This window comes from Cavia porcellus, unplaced genomic scaffold (assembly GCF_034190915.1).
Source record: "Cavia porcellus strain 051 isolate PalLab524CR breed Dunkin Hartley unplaced genomic scaffold, mCavPor4.1 scaffold_8, whole genome shotgun sequence".
Taxonomy (NCBI): Eukaryota; Metazoa; Chordata; class Mammalia; order Rodentia; family Caviidae; genus Cavia; species Cavia porcellus.
Window position 1 is genome coordinate 21913286 of NW_026947491.1, and position 23082 is coordinate 21936367.

The 23082-nt window shown below is 40.2% G+C and overlaps 1 protein-coding gene, 1 pseudogene and 1 gene segment (V, D, J or C); 2 read left to right on the forward strand and 1 right to left on the reverse strand.

Moving 5' to 3' along the window:
* LOC106026994 (UDP-N-acetylhexosamine pyrophosphorylase-like) overlaps positions 1-5392 on the reverse strand; it is a 36718-nt pseudogene extending 31326 nt beyond the window's left edge.
* Positions 5393-5772: 380 nt separating this feature from the next.
* On the forward strand, positions 5773-6365 carry LOC100724739 (immunoglobulin heavy variable 3-49-like). The segment is given in 2 exon segments: positions 5773-5908; positions 6007-6365. Coding segments are annotated over 2 exon segments (390 nt in total).
* Positions 6366-7727: 1362 nt separating this feature from the next.
* On the forward strand, positions 7728-22154 carry LOC101787937 (zinc finger protein 791-like). Its single transcript, XM_023563801.2, has 4 exons — positions 7728-7869; positions 17791-17917; positions 18102-18162; positions 20052-22154. The coding sequence occupies exons 1-4, from the start codon at positions 7867-7869 to the stop codon at positions 21805-21807; spliced, it is 1947 nt and encodes a 648-aa protein (XP_023419569.2). The 5' UTR covers positions 7728-7866; the 3' UTR covers positions 21808-22154.
* Positions 22155-23082: the final 928 nt, after the last annotated feature.

The following is a 23082-nucleotide window of genomic DNA, read 5'->3' on the forward strand; positions in this document are numbered from 1 at the left end:
AGGGCACTATCTATGGACCCAAATGTGCTCTTCCTAGACAAGACAGCTGAGTAGGACTTGGTCCTGTGCCTTTCTTTTGTACATTACAAACTTAAAAATTTATAAAATACAGCAAAACCATTCTCTATCTTAATCTCCATTTCTCTCTGTTGCACCACTTTCTTTTCCTGTTTTTTTACATTTTTACTTTACAGGAATAAAATAGAACAGTAAAGTGGAACAAAACAAAACAGTGATAGGACAGTAGCAAACTCACCATTGTTACTATACTACATAACCTCATCCTCTAATTAGTTGCTCAGGCTCTGGCCCCAGGCTTGCAAAGTCAATCAAACAATTTAAGTGCCAGGTCGCTGTCTTACTTCAATCAGTAACATCCTAGCCTGCACTGCGTCCCATTGCTTATGTGTGTGTCACTGAGGGGCAAGAGGGATAGGCTGCACGGCTTCCTTGCTGCTTCTCCCCACTTGACAGGGCCTCCACCAGCACATGAGGTGAAGGGACTGCGCTGCTTCCAGCTGTTTTCCTCATCCAGCCAGATCAGCACCCCTGACTCTCTTATTCTTGCTTGGTTCCTGAATTCTCTGTCTCCATGGACTTTAACTCACAAGTGCGACCCTTCCCGTATCCATGGGCCTCACTGCTGTCTTCCTGATCTCCCTCATGTTGCTTTGATCCAGGGTCTGGATAGCAGGCAAGGAGCAGTTCTCCTCTGCTGCTCACTGCTCCTCCGTTCTCCTGTGTTGTCTCTTTCTTACTCATCTCTCCTTTTCAGTCTATCAGGAAAACAATGGAGAATAGATGAGATGAAACCCTCCAGTCTCACAGAGTTCATGGTTTTTCCTAAATGGATTCTCATGATTCTGCCTTGATGCATTTTATTTTATCTCACTTAATTCTGCATTTGACAGTCATCCGTGTATTTGTAAATTTTTCTAAAACAATCAAATATACTCCAATGATTACTAATATCACTCTTATCATTACAGTTTTCTGTGACCAGGTCCCAAGTGAACAGAACTAAATCACTTACATGCACATCGATGGCTCCTGAAGGCAGAGCAGAGCTGACATTCTCACACACAGTCCCCATCTCTCAGATGTGACCAAGGACCTCACCCTCACACTCATCCCCAGAAGCTAACACACCTCCACCTCCTCACCCTGCTCTGTTCCTCATCTGGTGCAGCATCCTCACTGATGTGTCCTGTGGTTAAGGACTGAGAAATCATTTTCTTGATGTGATGTCTCTGGGGCATCTGTTGTTTCCTACCCAGGACCTCCCCATCTTTGAGAATATGCCCTTCCCCGAGATGGTGTCTGATCCTCTCCACTGCACCTTCTGAATTACAACTTCCTGCAGATTCCTGAAAATCTAAAATATTTTATGAGTTTTCCTCTGTTTTGTTCATCTCTGTTGCTCTGAGTTAAGTGGTGATTGTGCAGATACCATTTTCAAATTGAGACCTTAGAAATCTGGCTCAGGTAAGAGTTCAAATTTAGCATTAATGTTGTAAAAAGAAAAGTAGTGAATGGAACCAGGAGGAACATGGAGCTCCTGGGTGTTCATCTCACCACACACCTCAGCTGAGCTTTATTCAGCAACACTGCTGCTCCCCTGTGTCACTGTGTCTCTACATTCCTGACCTGACAGTTATGAACAGCCTCATTTCTTCTCAGATGTGTTTCACAAAGTTCACCTCCCACACTTAGTTTATGCTCTCATATCATCATGGAGGGAAATCCATCAGTGAGCCATCCTCACTTCCTACTTATGAAATCCACCACTGCCTTAGTCCCTGGTTATCAACTTTCTCCTCACTGCTACCTTGCAAGGGTTTTCCTCTTCCTCTTCCTGTGTCAGTGTCTGTTAATTGTTGGATCTTCCCACCAGAACTGTAACACGATGTAGATTACAGGCAATGCTTGTCAGTTTAAAAACCCACAAAGGAAACAGGCACTTTCCTAACCTTAGTGAACAAATGCTCACTGGCCTCCCAAGGATTTAGCAGAGCCTGTGATCCCCCCTCCCCACCCCGAGAGCTTATGCATAACTAAATGTTTATTCTTCTCTCTGTGGAATATATTTGTCTTCCTAAAATCCGTCAAAGTCGTGTAATTCAGAACAGAGATAAGAACCGTGGGTGCAGGAGTAACTCTAAGCATGACCTCAGAGCAGGGAGGTAGAGGGGTCTGGTATCAAAGATCAGAACCAGTTCCTACCCAGAGAGGTACAGACACACTTACTTCTAGATGTCAGGGTCAGTGCTCTCTTACTAGGACTCAGAACAGCTCCACCTGCTTGACCTGATCCTGCCCTGAGAGTCCATGTACAGCCTGCTAATCTACTTCTGCTTATTATTATTGACTGGGCTGTTACCTGCATGCAGGCTACCTGATTTGTGTAGATTTGGGGAAGGAGATAAAAAGGGTAAAAAGCATATTGTATTGCCTAACTAACCCTGATGAATATAATCATTATATCATGAAAATATGTACTAATGAAAAATATCTTTTAAAATGATAATTGTAAACAGAGTGCATATGCTAGATTGAGGTCTCTATCCAGGGAGTGGCATGATGAAATAAGATTTTCAGAGGACATGGATGGAGATCAGTCAATGCATTGAAAGGACAGTGCACTGAAGGGCAGGGTCCCATCCCAGTCACAGGTGTGACATAATAGCACAGCAGACCTAGTGTCTTGTAGATCACAGGTAAGATTTCCATGGGGCTTTTCCTTTTCCAAAGTAGACAAATAGTACTCAAGGCAGTGGTGATGATGTTGGACATTTGTGTCTCCCTGCTGAAGAGGTCCCACACAGAGTGACCCCTTCATCCAGAATCTGCTCCTCTGCACACTGGAGGTCAGAATGCACACTCCCCATGCTCAGGGTCTCCCAGTTAGGTGGGATGGAGCTGGGCTCACATCTCCATCATGACTCACTCAGGAATCCTCAGCCCCACTTTCCTGACTCACAGATGAATTGATAAGGATGTGAGCTCACACAGGAATAAATTTAGGAGATCTAATTAATGACATTGGTAGATTCCATCTCTTTGTGGTAACCTTAGAAAATTTATAAAGTGTTTGCTATGGAACTGAGTGGCAAGAAATCATGAGAGTTTTTGCTGCACTGCACTGCACTGGAAAACATTTCACCGAATCCCCAGTGTACCAACAGTGACCAAGTACTGCATGCTTCTGGCTGAAAAAGATTGGAAAGTCAGAGTTAAGTTTTAATTTTAGGTACATTGTCATGATGAGCATAGTGTTTATAGTGGATAATTGCTCAAAAAGGGACAACTGTAATTAGATAAGCATTTGGAATTTAGGAATCACAAAACATGAGAAGAAGGGGAAGCTAGAAGGGAAAAGATAGCCAGCACCTACACAAGGTCAGGTATGGAAGGGACACTTAGCACAGACAACCTTCTTCCCTCCCCCAGTGAGGCTTCTCTGTGAGGAAGGCACAGGACACACATCCTCATCTCCAGTCTTTGTGGGCTCTGGTCAGTGAGACCTGGTGTCTCAGAACAGGAGGCAGGAAGACCTCTCCTGACAAAGTTAATGGTGGTGAAGTGAGCTTTCCAGCAATGTGGACCACACCAGAGGCGAGAGGTCGGGGAAAGGTGGAGGGAGTTATGCTCGTCTTTATCCTGTGGAAGCAACACCAGAGCTCCTGTAGGAGGGCACAGTCAGGATGGGAACAAAAAGGGAGCAGGGCTGGAGGAAGCTGGTGTAGGATTAGGAAGGAGGGGTCATAGCCATGCTTCCTCCACTGCAGGGAAGGCAGCTTCCCACCTCTCACAGATGTGGACACCACAGGAGTGCAGGGGAGGAGATTCCTTTCTGCATCACAAGGACCAAAAACATCCTTACCTCTACGTCACCATCATAAAGAAAAGGAGCCTCCCTAATGCAAATTTGTCTCCCAAATATAGACTCAAATTCCCCTCTTGAGCTAGTGGAACGGATAGCTCCTTACTCAGACACCCTAAGATCTCTGCAGAAGGTAAAGGTGTGACCTAGAATATGAAACTTCTGGGTCTTCTCCTGTGCCTGGTGATAGGTCCGCATGGTGAATGTCCTCAGTGTCAGACATGGGTCAATGGGAAGATTAGAAAAGCAGGTGGCTGATAGGAATTTTACCCTTGCTTCCAGGTGTCCTGTCTCAGGAGCAGCTTCAGGAGTAAGGGCCTGGCCTGGTGAAGCCATAGCAGACCCTGTCCCTCACCTGCTCAGTCTCTGGATTCTCCATCACAATCAGAGGTCATGACTGGAGCTGGATCCATCAGCCTCCAGGAAAGAGCCTGGAGTGGATGGGGTACATAAGTATCAGTGGTGGCACTGATTACAGCCCTTCCCTCAAGAGCCGCATCTCTATTTCCAGAGACACAGGCAAAAACCAGTTCTCCCTGCAGCTGAACTCTGTCACCAAGGAAGACACAGCCAACTATTATCCGCCATGCACCGGGCAAACCATTCCACCTCGCTCTATAGTGTTCTCTCCTCTATCACCTTTGTTCCACAGTCTGCCCTTTCTCAACGTGGAATTCAATAACCATTGGCACCGCTTTAACCAATGCATCATCCACATAGCATATGCAAGTGCACCAGGTGCCTCTTTGTTCCAACATCCTCCACCATATTCTGGGCTGCAAAATCCCGAGAAAACCCTCATTTCCATCTGGGGCCATAGAAATTTTGTGCTTCTCTTCCAAAGTAATTTTCCCATGAAAACTCATAGCAGGCAGCATGCCCTGATCAAAATAGATTACATTTTCTTTTTTCAACCAAAGTGCTTGTGTTTTATGAAGAACTCCTTGTCTCTTCCATTGTTCTTCCACTGGCCCCTATATACCATGGACTGATCCACTTGAGGCCATGATAGCTTTAACTAACAGCTGTATCTTCAGGACAAGCTCTGCTGGAATCTGAAAATGTCTTATGGGATACTGAACCCACAGCACACTTCCTTCCGGGATATGCCATTCCAACTGTTGCCCTCTGTCCATCTGCTAGCAGGGGAACTGCTCCTTTGTTCTGAGAAATCTGGAAAAGTCACTGTCCCAGGCCTGGCACTGATCTTGGTCCCTGGTAGCACTGCTCACCACCTCTCCAGGGGCAGTTTTCATTGGTGCATCTGCTTTCTCTTGCTAAAAAAAAACAGTTAAATCCTTCAGTTGGTGTTTGATACATCTGTGCATACCTGCTTCACCTGATCCGAATCTAGGCTGCCTCCCAGGCAACCTACAGCCTTCCTCCATGCTGCTCGACCTGGATGTGCACAGGGGGATGCATCCCTGAAGCACAGATTAAGTCTAAAGGTAGAGAAATTGGAGCAAATTTTAACTACAGGAAAGAGGCTCTGTGAATCTCACTGCACATGCCCAGCTCTATTCTGCAGATCACAAGGGAGGACCTGGTTCCCCTGGACTTCTCACACCATATATCAACACTTGGTCACACTGAATCACTCATTTGTGTTTCTGTAATGAATTCAACATTTGTACAATGGAGCAAACACTGACACCTGTATAATGTATTTAAATATGTAAAAATGAAATAAGGCTATGAATTAGACTTGAGTGTCATAACAGAGTTACATGAAATTCTTGTTTTACATAATGATATTATTTTCACCAAACTTGACCTGCAGACTTACATGAATCTGCTACTGAAGTTTTTCTACTTCCCGGCCTCAGAGCTCTCTATATAGCAGGAGGCCATGCAAATGGGGCCTCCCCGTCCCAATGTAAACCAGTCCACCCCTCACTCTGCAGCTCTGCAGAGGAGCCCAGCCCTGGAGTCCCAGGTGTTTCCTTTCGGGGATCGGGACTGAGCACAGACAGCCCACAATGGAGCTTGCGCTGAGATGGGTTTTCCTTGTTGCTGTTTTAAAAGGTAATTAGTGAAGAACAAGAAATATTTAGTAGGAGAGAGTGGGATAAATGGTAGACATATGTGACAGTTTTCTGAGCAAGATGTCTCTGTGTTTGCAGGTGTCCAGGCTGAGGTGCAGCTGGTAGAGTCTGGAGGAGGCTTGGTGCAACCTGAGGGGTCCCTGAGACTCTCCTGCGTGACCTCGGGATTCACCTTTAGCGATTACTACATGCACTGGATCCGCCAGGCTCCAGGAAAGGACCTAGAGTGGGTTGGTTTTATCAGAAACGCAGCTTATAGTCACACAACAGAGTACGCTGCATCCGTGAAAGGCAGATTCACCATCTCCAGAGATGACTCCAAAAGCACAGTGTATCTTCAAATGACCAAACTGAAACCCGAGGACACCGCTGTGTACTACTGTGGGAGAGACACAGTGAGAGGACATCAAGGTGAGCCCTGACAAAAACCTCCCTGCTGTGGTGTTCTGGACCAGCAGGGGGCGCACAGGACACACGGAGTTCAGCCCTGTGCAGGACAGAAGCACAGGATGGAGCAGAATTATTTCCTGTGGAGATGTGAGGCTTCGGTCCACGTGACGTATTTCCCGGGAGACTCTGAATTCATGAGTCTGTGCTTATCTTTCATGCTCCTGAAGTAAAAATTTGACTCAATAGTAAGATTTATTCTCATCTGTACGCATGTTCAAGTGTAATTGTTGAAGGTAAAAAATGAGTCTTCTGTGATCACAGGACTGGAACTTGAGGACGCACAGGCAGTAATTCAAACTTTTTTCCATTGAAAAGGACCTTATTGATGTTCCCTTTCCCGCCAGTTTTGGTATTTAGATTAGAGGCAGAAGAGAGATAACCCGAGCTTAATAATGGATAAAACTTTTGAAAACTTAAGTCTTACATTTCTTGTGCTGTATAACTGCATAAATCAAACTCAGAGCTCATTTAATTATCTTTTTAAATAATGTATTTTTCACTTAGTTTTTATTCTCCAATCTGTTTTTTTTTTTAAATCTACTTTCTTAGAATGAAAGACAAGACCTTCCTACAGTCTCCCACAGAGTGTACACTGGAGTCACCAGTGTACACCCATGTGTGCCCTGGTCCCTCAGGAAGGGAGCTAGGAGACCAGTGGTATCCAAGGCAGGGAGAGCAGGACATCAGAAAGAGCAGCCAGGAAATATTTGACAGGAACTGAAGGTGCATCCACCATAGAACTTTATCTTTTAAAATTTTCGTATCAATATAACAAATACGTCTCCTTCATCTAAGAAAATGATCTTGACAGAGTAAACCAAGAACCACTGACTCTAATACCATGTGTAGAATACCTTCACTGCTCTCCCATAACTAGAAACAGACCCATCCACACATGTGCAATTTATTTTTTACAGTGTAAGACAGTAGTTGACTAGAGATGTTTATTTCAACGAATATTTAAACTAATAAAATGATTAATAGCAAGTGTTATAAAGTATGTTGAAGAAATGAAACCCTAGTGCATCGTTGGAGGGAATGTAAATTATTGCAATGAGGGGAGTGATTATTCTATAGGACAGCAACTCTGGAATCTTCTGAGCGCGTTTACGACCAATTTGCAGGAAGAATTCGCCGCGTCCATTAAGAAAACCAGGAAGGCTTTCAAAAGCCAGGAGTAAAGCCCTTAAATGCTAATATGGTCAGGCGAGGTAAGAGTTAACACGGGAGAGCCTAGTCCAGAAGAGAATTGCTTCTCTGGCGGCTCAGCTGTCAGACAATAGAGCAGGAGCCAATCAGCAACGAAGGCGGCGCCTGGATGCGCTACCCAATCAGGTGGGCCGAGGGGACGGGCACTTCCTGTGTCATGGCGTACAGTGGGTTTCATCGGTGTTGCTGAGAGTCCCTGCTGACTAGACCGGGTTTTGTGTAATATCGCCTGGCTGCGCGCTGCATTCGAAGGCTCCCGGGAGACCCTCAAGCCACACAATGGTGACGTTGTAGGACGGGAGCCGGGGATGGGACGAAATCGGGTGTGTTCTGGAGGGAAGTGGTCGGAAACGGCTGTTGCAGTGCACAGCCTCCCTGCTCAGCTCCAGACGCCGAGGTCTCCCTGGTCCTTGGTGCTACGTCGTCATTCGTAACACTTCCCCCTTTGCTCGGGCGGGAACAGTGCTGGGTCCCCAGTGCACCGTGCCAGCTCGCACACTGCCAGCCTAGGATGTCTTCTTGGTTGGCCCCGGAGCAGCTGTGTCTGCACCACTCGGCAAGGAGCAAGAGCTGTGGGCAAACCATCACTGTAGTTTTTCACGTGATTCCTCCACTTGCAGTGATGTTACTGAATGAACAAGGTTCTTGGTCTCACAACATTGAAAAATGAGGTTGCAGTCAAAGGATAAATGTTAGCAGAGAGTTTGTTGAAAGTAGGAAGAATAATAGCGCGCTGACTTCTGGAAGTGTCCCAAGTGAGAGGCCCCATAGCCCTGCAGTCCAGAGCTAATTATGAATAAGCAGAGCCCAGGAAATACTCAGCTGTTTAGTGACCACCTATCACCGAGGGCTCTGTGGATTTAAAACAACTACTTTGAACTCGGGCTCTCTCACCCATTTCCTCAGCATGCACTGTTAAAAAGAAAATGGGATTTTAGAGAAACGTTAGATAACTTGTATTTTCTTTCATTTGACTTTTAAACTTTATTTCTTTATTTATCTATTCTTGTGTCTTTTTGAGACAGGGTTTCATTCTGCAGCTTAGGTTGGCTTTAAACTTTATTTTGTAGAGCAAACCTCAGCGACCCTCCTGCCTCGGCCTGCCGAGGGATTACCGGCATGTTTTACTACGCCCAGCTTTAGTATTATGAGAAGTTTAGTACAGTGCACATGCAAATCCTTTCAGTATGGAGGCGGCTGCACTCCCTGTTGTATAGAAAGTTTACTCTTGGTCTTAAGTCCTTGATAATCGTCTATTCCCATTTTAATTCTTATCAGAATGACTACTTTCCATCTCTGTCTCAAGACCTTCCCTAGCAAGGTGCCTTATTTATGAGCTAACTAAATTTTTCTTTACATTTAAAACTATTTAAATGAGACTTTCTTTAGAATTTAGAATGCTGAGAAAGATGGAGGGGATTTTGGTGTATTACCAAAGGAGAGAAAAGTATTCCTGCTAAGAACATCCTGAAGGGGCTGCCTGTTAAACTCAGAGATTGAGACTGAACTGGTGATGTGCACATGGGAAAGGGAAAGGATGTCATCTCTGAACTAAATGCTTTGTCACTTGTGGACTGGATGTATACATTATTTTTTAAAAAATTGAAATATTGGGGCTGGGGATTTAGCTCAGTGGTGTAAGCACCTGCCTGGCAAGCACAAGGTCATGAGTTTGATCCCTGGTACAAAAAAAAAAAAAAAAAAAACTGAACATTGATATTTTTATATAAAACAAATACTGAAGTAGGGGTAAATTCCCATAGTTAAGGTCTGCAAGCATATGAATAAATAAAGTAAAAATATTTTTTGGACAGGCGAGAGCAAAGGGAAGTCAAAAGGAAATGGGAGAGCAAGAGATTTTGAAGGATGGTAAAAATCAACAATTACAACAGATTGTTCTTAGTGTGATAATAAATGAAGGATTGTGTGCTGGCTTGTTCTGGTATTGGGTCAAAGGTCAGAGACCTAAAGAAAGAACTTAGTAATAGATAAATATTTCTTCTTGTGGGTACTGGTGAGCTCACCTAATCATTTTTGCAGCAAAATTAGAAATTAGGAAACTGGTCTTATAGTAGGTTTATAAAAATAGGGAAGACATCATCACTGACATATAATGGGAAGGGATTTCTCTTGGATACAAAAGATTTCAAAGTGTGTGATCTTTTTCATTGTATGGGGAGTGAACTCAAGAATTTTCCCCTGAGCTACATCCTTCCCAATTTATCTTCTTTTTCTTTCTTACTCTTGTTTCTGTCTGTCTCTCTTTGACTCTGTCTCTGTCTCTGTCTGTCTCTCTCTCTCTCTCTCTCTCTCTCTCTTTCTATCTCTCTCTCTCTCTCTCTCTCTCTCTCTCTCTCTCTCTCTCTCTCTCTCTCTTTTTCTTTCTTAAATTGAGTCCAGGTCTTACTAAATTCCCCAGGCATGGGAGAAAATTTGATGGTCTCTACCTCACTGAGTATTAGGAACACAGACACATGCTACCTTGCTAGTTTAAGATATTCTTCAGTCACCATTTACCAAGATTTCAGTGCTTGAGTAAATTAAACATCAGTGAGGCATGATGGAGCACACCTTTAATACCAGCTAGTTGGGAAACTTACATGGGAGTAATAAATCATCAAGCCTGGGTAACTGACCAGTCCCTTTTTCATCATGAAATAAATATTTTGCAATATACCTCTACTCCAAGCTAACTTATCTAATGTGAATGAGATCCTGAATTAAGTCTCTAGTAATGAAGAGAAAAAGAAAAGGTAAAGTAATGCAAATCTTATGTTTAATTTTGAAATTTACTCATTTTTCACACTGATGGTACATGGTACCATACTTCCTCATGGTGGTAGACAGCAGTAATGAGCCACTGCTGTCAGAAACAGGACCCCATAGGTGAACAACTAGTGATTTATGATGTACTGTATTCAGTAAAGAACATGGGATATTTAGGACTGTATTATGAATTTCACTTTGTATTACATAAGTTTCCGCAAATACAAGATCAAGGTGTGTGTATTGAACAGGTTTAAAGGACCCAAGGCTTAGCTGTGATATTTGGTTGACTGCATGTATTCTGTACCTTTTCAATACATTTTATCTTCTATTACCTTTGGATTGATGAATGTATTTTCCCTTTCAAAGTCATGTAGCCTCTAAAGACTCATTTATTTTACTTTTCATATAGTCTGCTGCAGAATGTGACACTCACCAGATTGTTTCTTGTTTTGAATGCTGTATTAGTCAGCTTTTCCTGAGTTAGGAAAATAGTATAATACTGTTTGGAAAAGGGAAAAATACTCATTTGTTTGTTTTTTTCTCATTTAGTTTCATTTTTCTTTAATTATGAAAAGCTGCCCCACTCTTACCATACTGTTTGGATTAATCACCAGGACGATGGTATTGAATGGAAGCTTTCAATGAAAATACACAGAGCTGAGAAATTAGAACACAAGACACTGAGCACGTGCAAGCTTGAAGAGAAAACATATCCATTTCTAATTTTACTTTATGTTGATGATGGAAACTCTTCTAACTGCTTTAAACTTGGGTCATCATCTGTCTTTTGACACTGGACTTTCTCCTTCTGAAAGCAGTTTAAGTTCTAAGCTGGAACTCTATTATCATATACTTAGTATGCATTCCCTATGTGCAAAGTATATTGTGCACTAGATACTTTCATCTTCATAGTGATCTCCTGAGCTCTACTTGTGTTTGATTGACATAGTAGTTCTTGGTTAATCACCTGATACAGAAATGTAATATATTCTCATTTCATAGCTAAAATGGAACAAAAGGCACACCTGTATCTTTGGATAAAGAGCTGGATTCCTGTAGTGTGCTGTCTACTCCACTGGAACATTTTAGTTTTATTTATCGTATGTCCTTGGGACAGTCTGTGCCCATTATTTCTATTGCTCAAGTAGACTAAATTATGGTGCCCACCTTGTATGTCATTGGCAACAACCAATATGATTGTACCCTAGGTGGGGAAAAAAAAAGGGAAAAGTAAGTCTCCTTGTTTTTCTCTGGTATTGATGAGCTCCAGTATTTGCCATTGCATTTGGATATTGGTCTCAACTTACTTCAGGCTTCCAGCATCAACATTTTGTCCTTTTGAAGGTTCCAGGCACCAGATATAATCTCATAGGTCATGCCTTTATACCTCACTCAGATGAGCTTCACTAATACCCTAGGCATCTCTAAAACCAACAGATGTGACAACAGAAATCTACCCAACACATGAGTCAGGCTGAGAGCGTTAACTTTGGAGAAATTAATATGCCAAAGGTAAATTTTGGACCTGTGAATAGAAAAGAGGGTATTTAGAAAAGTTACTGTGTTAAGTTCCCAGCTTTCCATCCCCATCACAGAGAGCTCTTGTGGCCCACCTGCTGTGATTAGTTAGAATTCTAAATTTTGTTGTGACCTTGGTTGAAGTAGCTGCCTGTCTGAGGCACTGGAAAATTTTAATTTCATCATGATTCCTTTACATAATACCAATAACATTGTGCCAACTTGTTCATTTATTAAATAATTATAGCCTCTTCTGGCATGCTTTAATTTTCCTTACTGTAAGTGATTGAGAGATAATGGATGCAAAAGTCTTAGCATAAAGCTAAGTGTCTCCTTCATTTTCTGACCTCTTACTACCTTAGTACTTTACTTCTATTTTGCTGTGTTCTGCCATTGCCTGGATTGAGGTTCTTTACTGGGTTGTGGTTTTCTCTGTGTCACTGAGTAAGTGCAGTGGCACGGCTAATTATCCCATCTTCAGGGACAACAGATGGAACCCACAGAGTGCAATGAGGAGAAACAAGCAGCTCTGTAAATCTTGGAGCAAATCCTGCTTCAAATCAGTTACCCAACTGATTGGGTCGAGTCGATATTGTGGGAGGAATCCTGAGCAGTGAAGAATTCTGTTTAGAGTCTGTCATTTGGGCCCTGAACGAGTACAGTGTGTTTTCTTTGTTTTCCCATTGGCTCATTGGGCAGGACATAGAGCAGCCTTGCAGCAGTGAAAAGAGTTTGCATTGTGTGAACTGTCAGACCAGACCTGTGGACCAGAGAATAGATTCCTCCTGCTCAGCAGCCTGAGACAGACACCCCCAGTGTGTCGCTGAGAGACCCAAGCTGGCATGGCCTGACTTGCTGTGTGGCTCCTACAGACTGGTTGCATGGGAAAGGCCAGGGAGACTGCAGTCAGTTACTCATTTTAATGTCAAGAATGTTGAAAACGTTTTCCATTGAGAATCTGTGGGAGTCATTCTGAAAGACTTAACTGGAAATTTCTTGCACTAGATAAATATATACGAACTTGAGATTGGATCTGTATGTAATGTAGTTAAAGTGATATATTCCCTAGATTTTGGAGGAGAGAATCTATGACTGTCATAATTTTCTGCATGCTAGGAATGCCTTTCTCTGTTCATCATAAGCCACTTTGAGACAATATATTAATTTCTACTAATGCTATCCCTCTGCCGTAGCTTGACAACTTCAGAATGATGATTCCTAATGAAAAATACCATCACATGTCTTGGACAGCAGGCTTCATTTGGCACACTGTACTGGGACTGTGCTCTGAATTTGTCAACATTTTTTTCTTTTTGGGTGGTGCACTGATTTTGGACACACCATTTTTTGTTGTAGAATGGGTCAGTGCTCAGCACACAGTACACAGTTGCGTTCAAAAGAAAAATTGGGAAAACTCAGTCCACACTTCAGCTGATTATTGACTATTATCTCTGCTCTGTATTGAGACTGTGAGCAGGAGAGCCATTTCAGCCTGTAATGATGCCTGACCGTGTGGAAAGAAGCCCAAGATTTAAGTTTCTTGACTTCTCCTTGTTTCAGTGTCTTGTCATCTGACTGCACTACTCTGGGCTGCACACGCGCTGAGAATTTTCCATGACCCTGGGAATGTATCCATCCTCCTCACCGTGGGTTCCCTTGTGAATGACAGCAAAGCAGGCTTCCTGTGCACACACTGGCCTTCTGCTCTTCTCACAGCAACTTGCTTATTTAAAATACAGGTTACCTCAAGACCTCGAAGACTTTCTTTTCAAGATTTCACCATACAATTGTGATTTTCTCAGTTTAAAACTGAGTGTAGAATTGATTACATCTGAAGAGGCAAAGAAATATTTAGATGTAATTGTTTTGCATTTTTCCTAAATATGAGTAAACATCCATAGAATCAAGATGAAAGTGAGTATCTCCACTGCGTTTCCCTGATTGCATATAACTACCCACCGTGTGGCCACAGGATTAGAGTTTTGGAGGGTCTTTGGCCCTTAATAATCTTATCAAGCAAAATGTTGTTTGGTTTCCACTCTTAGGAATTGCTATGAGTTAATAGTTGAGGTTACTGTGTATTACGATGATGAAAAGATTATTCTAGGATTCTGTTGGGCAACCTAGTGGGCCTTCCATCATAGGGAAGTTCATAGTTCAGCCACATTCACTCCCTGTGGACTTGTGTTACTTCAGGTGTTTTGTTTTGTTTTTGTTTTTGTTTTTAGAGATGTGATTGCATTTTGCCAATATGTGAGGTAGTTTGACTTACGTACAGTTGTCAATTTAATGTATTTTATGGCTTTATCTTGTACTTACTACAACTCTTTCACTGTGGTTTTAACATTTGTGAAATGTGTTACTATGGGTTTCATATAGTGTAGTGTTTGCAATTTACAATCCATTTTGTTATAGCTGATATATATTCACATAGAAAATGTATATGTTTTTAGCTAGAGGTATACTCTATGGTATAGTACTTACTAATTCTATTAATTTTTTTCTTGACAATTTAATTTTTCCAGCATATATTTTCATGATATATGCAAGTAAGGACCGTTTCCCCTGTTCCATTTTAATCTCTATCTGTTGTTTTGTTCTTTCTTGTGTTTTATCTGTAGCAATTCATAAAATTTTAGGACATTTGTCCAAGACTTTATTGCAATGGACTAATTTTTCAGTAATGCCTTTGATACTTTTAATAATTTTTCCATTGTCATTCATAATCTGCATGAATTTGAGCAGTGAAATGGCCGGTTGTCTGTGGAATGATCTTTATTTTTATGTTGCCATTGTTTTTAGAGGTTGATATCTTTGTTCTTTTCTAGTATGTACTTTCATTATTCTTAATTTCTTTTGAAGCACTCATTTCTTGGTCTCTAAACATTTATAAGATGTACATTCACTTTTGTACATTATGATTACTTAATAGTTAATCAAGCTTTTCAGTTGATGTGTCATTTAAAACTTGTAATTGATGTCTAATTCGCAGGAGTATTCTAAACATATTTCTGTGATTCATTTCTAATTTTATTCCAGTATTGTATAAGGACTTGCTTTGAGTGATTTCTATTCCTTTAAAGACATTTTTATCCTTCCTGTTTTTCGAAAATGGTCTGATAAGGTGAATATTTCTGTGGTTTAGAGAAAAGAAGGTACCATGTAGTTACATGCTAAAACATTCTGCATCACATAAATCCCTTTGGAATATGATGTAGATTTTATTTGTGGCTATACAGATTTTTCTGCCTTCTTCAGCCAATTACTGATGGAGTTGTTTTGAAGTCCTTAGACATTGTTGCAAATAAATGATTTCTGCTGTCACATTTATGATTTTTGCCTTATGTATTTTGATGTACAGTTTAGTGGTATATGTATGTGTTCAGAACTGTTAGTTCTTCGTAAAGAATTGCTTTTTGTGTCATCATCTGATGATTGTAATCCTCAGAGATACAAACTGAATATTGTCTATTTAATATGCCCTCAGCAGATTTTATCGAGCAATGCTAGACAAGTGTGCATTTTGGCATGGCTTCCTATTTAATCTGTCCTCATCTTTGTCCACATGGCAATCACTCCTGTCATCTAGTCATAGAATTGCCTCCTTACCCCAGGTGTCTAGACACTGATCAGCTCTGATACCTGTTCTCACTTTCTCCAGCAGTCTGACTTAGTCTCCTGATGGCCAACCTAGATTCTGACCTTGCTGGGAACCTGTAGGACTCACATTTGCAACTGTGCTTGCTTATGGCTGCCGCATCTGTGAATTTATTTTGATACTTGAATGCAGACAAACACATATAAGTAAATGTGAATTCGTTATTTGCTATTTAACATTTTATAATAAATTTTATTCTCAAAAATTCTGGTGAGATTTAATAATAATAATATAACTGTCCTGTGTGTATTCAGAACATTTCATCATTGAGCCTTGGGCAAAGGATGAGCATGTACAGGTGGTAACCACATTGCTTGACTCATCTTTGCTGCCTTATTGACAATCAGATTTCCTCCTTTGGCAACTTCACCTAATTTAGCCATGTTATTTTTTTCCATGAATAGTGATGAACATTTTTCTTATTTTCCTTCCTTGGATTTTTCAATAAGTATTGCAAGACTTGCCCAGAGAATTACTTTGGAGGTTTTTTGTTTGTTTGTTTTCTCACTGTCTTCACAAATGCTGATATGTGAATCAAAAGAAAAGTGCTTTCTCATTAGTTCCCTTGGTCATGAGGTTCAGAGTTTTTCAAGTTTATTTGACAAGAATCACATCTGTCTAATACAAATAATCACATGATGTACTCCCTGGACATTGCAAAAAGTCACTGGTCAGTCAATGTTGACAAACTTAAGTAAAGAGCTGAGTGTGGAATATGTCAGTTGGTTTTTCATTCTTGCATAAGTCTTACTGTATTCTTCCACACCTCAATTTTCTATGGTTATTTTCTCAAATAATTTTTAAGTCATATTTTATATTCAGTGTTTCCCCTGAATCACTTATGTTACAGTTATTTTTTAGGTATATTTTCATTGATCTTTACTTTCTACACAAAATCTTTGTGTCGTGTACATAGAAAATATTGAATTCTTGTCTTATTTCTTTCCCATGGTTTTTGTAGACTTCAGTTTCTCCTAATTCAGATGGCTCCTTGATTTTCTTCTGAGGACACTTTTTTCATATTTAACTTTCCTATTTCAATGTGTAATTTATGTACATAGAGTAGCAGAGTATACAGTCTAGATTTCCCAGTTTCTCCCTGACCATAAATGAAATGTATTGTGATTTCTTCCAGAGGCATTTTGAATCAGTATTCTGTTTATCAGTATATGGGTTCATAGAAGGATGTTGTTCTTTCTTGAGATCCATTTGTCATTCTACTGATCATACATTGTCATGAAAGGTAGAATATTAACATCTTTTATGTATACTCTCGCTATCCTCCCAAGGCATGGAATGTTGTCAGTCTTTTATTATATTAGTCAGTTGTAATTTTTTGAACAGATCAAAGGTGTGTTTTGTAAGTGATAGAATAATTTCTTTTACTTTTCTTTTTTATGGGTGAATCTGACACAAGGTCTCATTTTGTAATCTTGACTGGTCTTGGAATTATTACATAGCTAGTGCTGAACTTTGAACTCCTGGCAACCCGCAAACTCACAACAAGCCTCCTACATCAGCCTCCCAAGTGCTGGGATTACAGCCATGTACCAGCATACCTTGCTAAAGTTTTTCTGTTGTCATTAGCGCCTAACTGCTTTGTGATATCTTCATTCTTAATGCATTTAAAATATTTCATTTGTTTTCTTTCCTTCATTAGTATCACTTAGATAATTCTAGAATTTCTTATATCTGAGTGGAAGGTGATTATTTGGTGTCATTGAGCTATATAAGATGGTGTGTCACTCTTACCCTATTTTCATGGTCCATAGACTTACTCCAATAATACTGGTTTTGCATTAGCATTTTAATTATTATTCATAAGTCATATTTAATGTTTAATTAATTTTTTCTATGAAACTTGATTCAAATTTCTAAATGTAGCCTGAGTCCTTCAGAGAGTGAGATAATTGTATGACTACTTAGATTTCACAAGAGGTGTGATCTGTGGTCTGTCAGAATCATTCATTAAATTTTTGTCTGCCCCCGTGCTTTGTGGATGATTTACAGGCTCCATCTATAAGCTCTGATTTAGTAGAATGTGAGCCTGCCAGGCAATCAGAGCTGCTTTTCTGCTGTTGCTGTAGCAGTGAGTTGGAATCTCACATCAGATTTGCTGTGTGAAAATATGTGCTTGCACATGGGTTTGGTGACCAAGATGTGGAGTTTATATTTGAAGAAATCAACTCAATTCAGCTTTCACAAGAGGAGTTCAAGTTCTCAGGGTGTGAGTGTGAAATATGTGTGTAATTGTTTAGGAGACAGTGACCGTGGAGGATGTGCTCGTGAACTTCACCATGGAGGAGTGGGCTGTGCTGAATCCATCCCAGAAGAAGCTCTACAAAGACGTGATGTGGGAAACTTTTATGAATATGACTGCTGTAGGTAAGGATGGAACTGTTTTCTCATTTATGCATTCATTGGTTTTTCTGGTTGGTATAGTCATTATGTAGAATGTAAAAACATTACGAAGAATATCTGTTTACATTATACCAAGAATCTAACTGCTAACCGCTAATTTTTATATAATGATTTAGTGACTTTTTCTATTTCTGTGGCTATAATTCAGTAGGTACCTTGGACAACCAACAAATTGAAGAAGAATACAAAAATTGCTCAAGAAACCTAAGGTAATTTGCATTCATAAGAAATAGAAATATTTGGGCTGGGGATTTAGCTTAGCGGCATAAGCGCCTGCCTTGGAAGCAGGCAGTTGTGAGTTCGATCCCCAGTACCGATAAAAAGGAAAAAGACAAAAAATAAATAAATAAAATAAAAATTTAAAAAAAAACAGAAAATAGAAATATTCCCCAGATGTTAGTGTATGAGCAGAAATATTATAACAACAGAGACTCTTCAAATGAGGCTATGTTCGGATTTATTTAATATCACAGAAATTCTCTAGATATGCATACAGGTTGATTTTATATAATCTGATAATTGAATACAAAAGAAGTATTCCAGTATAGGAAACTAAGTAGTGATATTGTGCCACAAGAGATACTGGCTCATGTATTGGTATAAAATTTTTTTCTCATAATCAACATCATGAAAGCATGTCAAATTATGTTTAGGTATTATGTAGAGGCATATATAAAAAAAACAAATTTTGAACTTTGACAGGAAATCATCTTCAAAATAGCTGTTTATGTATGTGTATGTGAATATGAGACATACATTATCTAAAAAGTTGCTAATATAAAAACAATATTCAAAATGAAGATGAATGCTAGTGTTGTAATAGACGTTTTGAAAACACCTTCCATAGAATTGGGTATATTCATGTTTTAAAACTCTTAGAAGGCAGCGTGTATGTTCTTGCTAGGAACATAAAATAGAACTATTTTGATAATCGATGTATAGATGCATTTGATCTAGGCAAACTTCCCTATGTATATTTTGAAAGGATTTAAGAGAATCATATCTTAAGTGATACATGCACATTAAGTCTCAAAGTAGTATATGCGTGGGTATTCATAATAATTAAATTCTATAAATAATGCACAACACCTAAGCTCTGGTAACAGCGTAGGTGTCCATCACTGAGTGCATGGAAAAGGAGAATGTGGGGTCAGCATAGCATGGTAGTGCTTCTGATAATCTCAGCGCTCTGGGAAGCTCAGCCAGTAGGATAACAACATGCAGTTCACCCTGACCAAATGAATGAGCTATGAGAATCTCTCTCAAAAGAAGAAATCAAGGGGCTGAGGATTTAGTTCAGCGGCATAAGCGCCTGCCTTGCAAGCAGGCAGTCGTGAGTTCGATCCCTGGTACCGATAAAAAACAAAAAAGATAAAAACAAAAAAAAAAGAAATCAAGAAACTAGAAATGTAATTCAGTATTAAGACCCTTGTTTAATTCTCAGCACTGAAAAAAATGTGCTGTATATTCAGTCCTAAAGAATATATCATATATTTTGACAAATAAAAAAAATGATATCTGGGGCTGGGGATTTAGCTCAGCGGCATAAGCGCTTGCCTTTCAAGCAGGCAGTCGTGAGTTCGATCCCTGGTACCGATAAAAACGAAAAAAGACCAAAAAAAAAAAAAAAAAAAAAAAAAGATATGTATTCCATCTCATAATGTTAAGTGAAACAAGTCAGACACAGAAAGTGAGTTGTCATGTTTTTTCTTTTATATGAGATACGAAAATGTAAATTAGGGGATAAATTCAAGAAGTGATGGGGAACAGAAAGGCTGACTTATTGGAGATGGGAAGATGACCAGCGTAAGGAGAGAAGGGAGAAAATGTCAAAATGGATCAGTGCATATAAGATACATGCATATGTATCAGTCACCTAAATGAAATTAGACCTTATATACTACAAATATATATCAATTTAAAATTCCCAAATTAATACCATCCTTTGGGGGAGTGAGTGTTTGGCATCCTCCAGGGTAATCAGCCTGTTCATTCTGAAAATTTCTTAGTAGGCATCAAGTCAGAACTTGTCCTGGTAAATTATTGATATGGAGACCTTTCTATTATGATTGATATTTTTGTTCTTTTTTCTTAACAGAAATAAAGAGGTAGCAAAATTCTATCAATATAAAACTTGGAATCAACATGAAAAAATATTCCTTTGGACTCCGGAGGCCAATGTGGATGTGCAGCAAACTGCTTTAAAGCAAACTGACAACCTTGTGTGTAGAAAGCCCCTGACTGGGCATTTGTCACTAAATGTGCCCATTTTACCTCAGAGTGAACTGAAGCCACGTGAGTATGTGGGATTTGATGACAGGCTGGGTAATGGTAATGACCGTGGAAAAACCTGTAGTGTTTACCTGTCCCTTCAGAAACGTGAAGGGACAAAGACTGGAGAGAAAGCCTATCACTATGAGCAGTGTGGGAAAACCCACTCTGATCTTAGTGAGAGAACTCACCCTGGAGAGAAAACTTTTGTGGGTTGTAACAGTGTGAAAGCCTCCAGCAATCCCAGGAGTGTTGAAATCCATGAAAGAAGTCATACTGGGAAGAAAGCATATGTATGCAAACAGTGTGGGAAAGTCTTCAGTACTCAGAGTTGTTGTATAATTCATGAAAAATTTCACATTTGGGAGAAACCCTATGTATGTAAGCAATGTGGAAAAGGATATGCTGATACATCAGCATTTAACAGACATACACGAACCCACACTGGTGAGAAACCATATGTATGTAAGCAGTGTGGGAAAGCATTTAGTACACAGAGTTACTGTAAGATACATGAAAGAATTCACACTGGGGAGAAGCCCTATGCATGTAAACAGTGTGGAAAAGCATTCACAATACAGAGTAACTGTAAAATGCATGAAAGAATTCACACTGGGGAGAAACCTTATATGTGTAAGCAATGTGGGAAAGCATTCACCACACAGAGTTACTGTCAAACCCATGAAAGAATTCACTCTGGGGAGAGACCATATGTATGTAAGCAATGTGGGAAAGCGTTCGCCACACAGAGTTACTGTCAGTTGCATGAAAGAAATCATATTGGGAAGAAAACTTTTGTATGCAAGCAATGTGGAAAAGTATTCACTTCACAGAGTTGGTATAAAATACATGAAAGGAATCATACAGGAGAGAAACCCTATGTATGTAAGCAATGTGGAAAAGCATTCATTGCACACAGATATTGTCAAGAACATGAAAAAACTCATACTAGTGAGAAACCCTATAATTGTAAGCAGTGTGGAAAAAGATTTGGTGATAGATCTGCATTTCGTAGACATAGACAAACTCACACTGGTGAGAAACCTTATGTGTGTAACCAATGTGGGAAAGCATTTGGTAGAAAGAATTCTTATAACATACATGAAGAAAGTCACAGAGGAAAAAAACCATATGTGTGTAAGCAATGTGGGAAGGCATTCACTACACACAAATATTGTCAGATACATGAAAGAAACCACACTGGGGAGAAACCTTATGTGTGCAAGCAATGTGGAAAAGCATTTGCTACAAAAAGTTCTTACAACATACATGAAAAAAGCCACACAGGGGAGAAACCTTATGTGTGCAAGCAATGTGGGAAAGCATTTGTTACACACAAATATTGTCAGACACATGAAAGAATTCACACTACAGAGAAACCTTATGTGTGCAAGCAATGTGGGAAGTCATTCACTACACACAAGTACTTTAAAAGACATGAAAGAACCCATACAGATGAGAAGCCCTATGCATGTAAGCCATGTGGAAAAAGATTTGCTAGTGAGTCCTCCTTTTACAGACACAGATCTCATGGTGGAGAGGAGCTCGATGGACATAAACAATGTAGGGAAAGCATTCAGTGATCACCATTTTAATGAACTACCTGTAAGAAGTCACACTCTAAAGTCACCCTATATATCTAAGCCTATTTTGGAAATCCTGTGAGAATTCTTTATGTAGTGGAAACCTATACACATTAAATAAGACATTTGATGGCAATATTTCTTTATAAACTTTCCAGGAAATACACTTTTAGATGGAGATATCCTGGAATGTATCCCTTCAGTGTTTCTCAGTAAATCACTTACAAATATCTGAACTGTGTATCTGTGTCTTTATCATAAAAAATGTTGACATATTTTTGTGTAAGTCATTGTCTTTGAAACTAATACATGGTATCTTCTAATAAAACAAGGTGAATCGAAATGTATTTCTCATTTCCAAGTAGTATTTATGTAGTTTTGATTTTGTTTTGTGCGCATCCTTTGCCCATTTACACAGATCTATCCACAAACCTCATCCCCACATATCTTTGTCACCAGGTTTCCAGTTATATCCATCTAAGCTCTTAAACACCCAAGAAGACCACTGCCTGCAGCCCTTGAGTTAGTATACAATCACATATCTGGTCATTTTTTCCTCCCAGGCAAAATTACTACCAAGTGCACTGCCCAAAGTTCTGCCCATTGTGAAGATTTCCTTTCACCACTATATCCCACCAAGCCTTCCTGACAAGGGGTTGTAGTGCTGCAGCTGTCCACTTGCAGGTGGTGCTTGCAGAAAATGCTTAACCACCTGTAAAGAGTGGTTAGTCTTTCCTTCTCTAACAGGTGATCATATCATATATGAGGCCACAGGCATATGTTGGGAAACAGGTGACTTAGCAGGAGGAGTCGTATCTGAGGAGCTCATTCATGGATCCGCTCTGTCTGAATCACACGTTCACCATCTCCATGTAATGACAGCCTTGCTGTGGCTCACACAATGCCCTGCTCATGATAAGCAGCTCCGGTCCTGTGGCAACCTGATATCCCATAATCAAGCCTTTGGTTTCCACTAGGGCCCAGTAGCAGGCCAAGGGTTGCTTTTCAAAGGGAGCATAGTTGTCTGCAGATGATGGTGGTGTTGTGCTCTACACTCGTAAAGGTCTCTAGCAGTTTACATGTGAGGACCTGCCAGCGCCTACAAACTGCATCCTACTGACCCTGGCCTTTCCAGTGCTCTGGTGTCAGAGGGATTGTATAACAACAGTGGTAAAGCAGCCTCGCATCCTGAACCTTTTGCTGAGCCTCTTGTTCAAGCCACACTCAAAACTATCAGCTTTCTGAGTCACTTAATAAACAGGCTGCAGTTAAACA